The sequence below is a fragment of the Lolium rigidum genome, chromosome 6, assembly GCF_022539505.1.
Source record: "Lolium rigidum isolate FL_2022 chromosome 6, APGP_CSIRO_Lrig_0.1, whole genome shotgun sequence".
NCBI lineage: Eukaryota > Viridiplantae > Streptophyta > Magnoliopsida > Poales > Poaceae > Lolium > Lolium rigidum.
Genome location: NC_061513.1, coordinates 343,552,896 through 343,558,607, shown reverse-complemented (window position 1 = coordinate 343,558,607; position 5,712 = coordinate 343,552,896). Strand labels below are relative to the sequence as shown.

The window sequence follows — 5,712 nt, the reverse complement described above, 5'->3', positions numbered from 1 at the left end:
GCCGGCTCACGGGTATGGGAAAAATTTGTACCCATTAACGAGTATGGGTACGGGTGACGGGTAAGATTAAAGGTGATGGGTACGGGTATGGGATGGCTCTACCCGTACCCATACCATGCGGGTGCCAGTGCCGATATCTCATATCCTGTGACCTGCGCGCACAGACAGCCAGCCGCTATAGCTAATTCGGACAAGCCAACAGAAACCACTAGCTTCAATTAATACTTCGCCCTGTGCCACCGCCTGCTTGCGCGCGCGGGCGTGGGGTGGGCACGCACAATCGCATTCTCAGCTTGACCACTGAATTAATGGAGCTGGAATTTTGTGGCTGGCGACGTCGGCTACTACATCCTCATCTACTCCAAAAATGATGTTGCATTTTGAATGAAATTCATTCAGGCCGGGGAGTCTTGTTGCTTTCCTGCTGGACTCAATGAAAGCTGCCATGCATGAAATCATGAGGATTCCTTAGAACAAGACAAGAGGAAGATACAACCATTTCCGGCCGCCGAGGCATGCATGCCCAAAGGGAAAGAGAGGCTTTGCATATAGGTGTCGTCTCCGTGGCAATCATGGTAACCACAGAAAGGAAAAAAAGATCCAGAAACAAGTTATCGCTGCTTCACTGCGGAGGAGACCAATGAGGCGATCTCCCGTGGATCGATCAATGAGACAACTAGCAGAAAACAAAAAATCCTCTAGCTAGCCAGAAAGGAACTACAGAAACCAGCAGATGTAAAAATGAAGTTCGACCTCTAGCCAGCTGCTTTCTTTTATATGTACTGATCTGTGTGTGATGACAGGTGAATATTCAGGCGATCTCTCCTCGATCGATCAATGGAACGAGACAAATAGCAGCAAACAAAATAAAAACCTTTTTGCCCAAAGCATTGCAGCATATATGTACAAGGTTTCACGGCTTTTCCATGCAGATTCTACCATCCATTCTGCTGCCATGGATGGAAGATCTCATCGCCATAAATTTAACTTCAGCTATTGGATGGGGAAGACACTTTTATGGAATAATATATTTCCATTCTTTAGTACTGGAAAAGTAGTAGTAAGCTAAGCTAATAGAGAACACATATGCCCATTCCTTGCACCTATAGATGAAGTATATTTGTAAACAACTGCTTCCACAAAAAGAATGTATATTTATCTTGTACGCACGAATCCATGTCTCGCATGCATGGAGCTGAATTAAGGAAACAGAAACACCGGCATGTTTTTTTCATTACTACGATTTCTGGAGGAGTGTCATCTAATGGGGAATGCAATGGTTCATTAAGAAGGTGAAAATACATAAAATGAACGAGACAACACTTAGGGTGTCTTTTTTACACGAAAAGGAAGTTGAGACCCACGGCCTCTGCACAGAAAAGATGCATACAAACTTTATTTATATACTTACGATATTTTGGTTAAGTTAATTAATCTAGGTGCATTTGAAATAATTCCTCATTTACAAATAGAAAAACTATATTTTCAGTTGTGCAAACAATTTAAAACAAGTTGTCCTAACAAAAATATGAATATGCTATGCTATGCTCATTTGAAATGCATTAATCTGGAGTTCTGCACTAACCTAGCTTAAATGTCTACGCAGACACCCCTGCTTCTAAGGGGGTGTTTGGTGTGGCTTTTTTTGGCTTTTGGCTTTGGCAAAAGCCACCAAAAGCACCTAAATAGGTGCTTTTTTTGGCTTTTGGATTTTGGAAGCCAAAAGAATAGGATCTTTGTTTTTGGCTTCCAAAATCTAAAAGCCAAAAAAAGCACCTATTTAGGTGCTTTTGGTGGCTTTTGCCAAAGCCAAAAGCCAAAAAAAGCCACACCAAACACCCCCTAAGGGTACTATTTACTTTCTCACAAGTCGACACGTAGAAATATTTATTTTTTCTCAATCGACATTCATACTTGTGTAAAGAAGATCTACTCTCCTTTGTATTTGTACAGATTATACTGTTTAGATTGGACGGTTATTTCTGAGCATGATGAGAAATAGCAACACCAATATATATGTCTACCAAAGTGGTAAAAGAGTTAGGGTAATGTTGACCATTTTTTGCTCCTATAAGATGGGACACGACGCTAGCTAGTCTACCAAATGTGAGTAGGTTTTTTTTTTCCAAATACTACACTATTATTACTGTTTTGTTTGACCAGACTCTATTGCGAGACCATAGACTGGCAATGGGTTACTGTTACTGGTTACTGGTTACAGATACTGAATGAGCAATAACATAGCAGACTGGGAACAGTACAATAGTGACATGAACTGATTATACACACCATTAATTTGCAAGTCCCGTATATGTAGCATGAAAAGAATTTATTTGCAAGTTCGATATATAGAGCACTTTCATCTCTAGCATATACATGAATTTGAACAGTTCATTATTTCCTCCGAAAAGAAGATCAAACTGAGTGGCGTGCAACAAAAACGAACTGGATATCGACCACTTACCCCATGAGAAACTTGACATATATGATCGAGAGCAATGCTGGCATCCTGAGGCGATGAAGATTAGGCCATTGCATGGTGCATCGAATTGACACGGTTCAGCTCATCGATGGCGAGCTAGCCAGCTGGTAGCGATGTTCATCACTAGTACTGTACCTTGCTAGCCGTGCCATGGCTCGCTGCTCTGGTGCCCTTGCTGATCGTACGCCGCCGCGGACGCGGAGGCCGACGTGGGCATGCAGGGATCGAACCCTGCCATGCTGAGTATGTCGCCGTGGGAGAATGCCCGCAGCCCCAGGAAGTCCCTCGTTTGGCCGTCGTTGCCGCCCCCGGCATTGCCACTACCTCCGGCCCCGGTGGCGCCATTGCCGGCATTGCGACTGGAACTAGATCTCTGGTGCACCCCGAAGTGCGCTGGCGCCTCGAACGTGTGCGCGAATCCAGCGCCGATGGCAGTGCTTGTCGTCGCGCTGTTAGTGGTAGTAGCGGCAGCCGGTGCATTATTGCTGGCGGCGCCGCCAACGCTGCTGCTGCTGAGGGTGCTCGCCGCCATCTGGCCTTGGCCCGACGGACGGCTGAGCGTCGCGCCCATCTGCGCCGCCTTCTGGAGCAGCGCGGTGGCTGACATGTGCGTGGACCCGGAGGCGGACGGCCCCGCCGCGGGCGACGAGAAGGACGCGAAGCCCATGCCCGCCGGCTGCGTGCTGCTCTCCGGCGTGGTGCTCCCGTTGAACTCCTGGTCCATCCTCGCCGTGCCGAACATCCCCGGGGCGCCGCCCTCGCCGGCCATCTCCATCTGCTGCTGCTCGGATAGCCACGGCTGCGCAAACTGTTGTTGATGTTGTTGCTGCTGCTGCTCCCTCTTGAGGCACAGTTCCTGGATCAGCCCGTGCCCGGCGCCCAGCGGGTGCGACGCGTCCATGACGGCCGGCATCTGAAACCCCGCGGCGCCGCCGCCGCCGCCGTGCTGGTAGAGCATCCCCGGATCCACCGCGACCGCCCTGGCGCTCTCCTCCGCCAGCGCGTCGCAGAAGGCCCTGTGCGTGATGAAGCTGTCCCGCCTGCAAGGAACCAACGCATGCACACATCAGCACGTCATGCATGGCCGTGGAACGCGCCCTGAATTACGAAGAGGAGCTTCGGAGACGTGCCTGGAGAAGAGGGTGCCGCAGTCGCATCGGTACTCCCTGGTGCCGCAGACCTTGGAGTGCGCCTTCCAGTCGGACTGCACGGCGTATCGCTTGGCGCACTTGTCGCACTTCCACTTCTTCTCGCCGTGCTTGCGGCTGAAGTGCTTCTTGATCCCCGTGAGGTCGCCGAGCGCGCGGGCGCGGTCGTGGTGCACGCAGCCGGGCTCCGGGCAGACGTAGACCTTCTTGCGCACCACCTCGTTGGGGTTGCGCTGCTTGAGCTTCCAGGGCAGGTTGTGGCCGCGCCGGTGCAGCTGCAGGTTCTGGTCCCGCTGGAAGCCCTTGCCGCAGATCTCGCACACGTAGCGGTTCGTGGCCATGAGCGACCGCGGCGACAGCGCGATCACCTCCGCGTCGGGGTCTGGCAATCAGTCAGCCGATAGCAGCGGATCCATCCGTCGTCAGTCGCAAGAACTCAAGTGATAGAGCTAGATTATCGATCGGTCGGAAGCAGAATTCAGCGTGTGCGTACCTGGATTTCCCGGGAGGCTGCGCTTCCTCTTGGAAGGAGGCGGGAGAGGGTGGGAGGAGACGCTGGTCTGGTCGCCGGACGCGGAGGTGAGGTTGGACATGTTCTCGTCCGCCGCCGCGGCCAGGGCCAGCTGCTGCTGCTGCTGAATTGCCGCCAGATCCTTGAGCATCATCTCGATCGATCCCAGCTAGCTACAAAATCCACCAGCTCGCTGCTGAAATTTCCACCGAATTCTCAGCTAGCCGCTGCAAAAATCGATCAGATCTCGCGGCCGTGCGGGGCGATGGTGCGGATGATGTGCATGTGCACGGCCTGCATGCGGTGGTGGTACTTGCAGATTTGCGGCAGTCGGTTGCACTAGCCGCGCCCAGCTGCGTCGTGCCGCTGTGGGGACAACAGCCAGCCAGCGGCTCTCTCTCCTAGTCTCCTTGATGAATCGAATCGCCCTGAGCTGATGTGGAGGCGAGGAGATGACTATTGTGAGCAAGAACCGAGGTCTCCTCCCGATCGAGTGATCGCCGAGCTAGCAGCGCTGGTGTAGAGTGGGGTTGAAGGATGGAGCTAGCTAGATAGGCCAGGTAGTCAGCTCAGCTAAGCTAAGAAGACTAGGGTTGATTGCTAGAGGAGAGAGGAGAGAGATGGCGATGGTGATGCGGATGAGGGAGGCAAGCGCAAGTGTCCACCCATTTGGTTGCCCGCCATCACACTGTACGAGTACAATACTCTCCCTCTGGAGCCGGCCCGCACGGAGCGCTGGGGCTTCCTGTCTTTTCCTTTGGTCTCACTCTCCACCCTCTCTCTCTCTTCTGAATTCTGCTGCACTGGACTCCAGAAATCCGCTGTGCGTACTGCTCGCTGAACCCCATTCCCATTCCCATTCCGTGCTCTTCCCAGGGGATTACCAGTAATGGCCTGGCTCCATGCCACGGTGGTGGGTTCTCCAGTGCCATGCCACAGTGCCGCAGCCCTAAAATTGTGGATCTTGAACCCTTTCGTGCGCGAGGCTTTTCTCTCGATCCAGTATATGCCACCACCTACACCATTTTGAGGCAAATGTATTTTTCAATTTTGATTTACGGCATTTGCTAGTTCTCGTCTAGCTGAGAACTAGGTTCGTGCTTAGTTAAGTCTTATACCATTTGATATGAATCGTGATTCGGGTTAGTTATGAGTTGCAATATGACTTACTCCCTCCTTCTCATGGCATAGGGCGTAAAAATTCCAGCGCGTCTATTAAGGAGTAATCATGCGGTTTAATATTTTCCGGTCATGCCCCTATTAATTAGCTAGGTACGTTTAATACTCTCTCCCCAATTTGTTGCATGCAGCTCCTAGTTTTAAGGCCAGCCACAAACGACCAATCAGCCTAGGATTCCAGCTAAGCGCAGCCAATCAAGACCCACGCCGTCTCCTTAATTCTAGCCCGAGGGAGGGGCAGATTTGGAAAGCTAACGTTTCTACTGCACCTGCACCTGCGCCTTATGCCTTGAATAAAAACCAGAAATTTTTTAACGCCTTAAGCCCTGGTATGGAGGGAGTACAATTGAAATCTGATGACATCATGTGACTGGGGACAAAACTTGTTCTCA

At 51.2% G+C, this 5,712-nt stretch overlaps 2 protein-coding genes across 2 annotated transcripts; both read right to left on the bottom strand.

Moving 5' to 3' along the window:
- Positions 1-2,291: 2,291 nt before the first annotated feature.
- Positions 2,292-3,400, bottom strand: LOC124667267 (protein indeterminate-domain 11-like). Its single transcript, XM_047204571.1, has one exon. The coding sequence runs from the start codon at positions 3,393-3,395 to the stop codon at positions 2,622-2,624; it is 774 nt and encodes a 257-aa protein (XP_047060527.1). The 5' UTR covers positions 3,396-3,400; the 3' UTR covers positions 2,292-2,621.
- Positions 3,396-4,858, bottom strand: LOC124664898 (protein indeterminate-domain 7-like; the record flags this gene model as incomplete). Its single annotated transcript, XM_047202318.1, has 3 exons — positions 4,124-4,858; positions 3,613-4,012; positions 3,396-3,522 (listed from the first exon to the last, which is right to left on the bottom strand). Coding segments are annotated over exons 1-3 (699 nt in total), but the record flags the coding sequence as incomplete, so codon positions are not given.
- Between the last annotated feature and the right edge of the window lie 854 nt (positions 4,859-5,712).

Bases quoted from the DNA above. Each gene is read 5' to 3' on its own strand.
- LOC124667267 (XM_047204571.1), bottom strand. From the start codon at position 3,395: ATGCCGGCCGTCATGGACGCGTCGCACCCGCTGGGCGCCGGGCACGGG.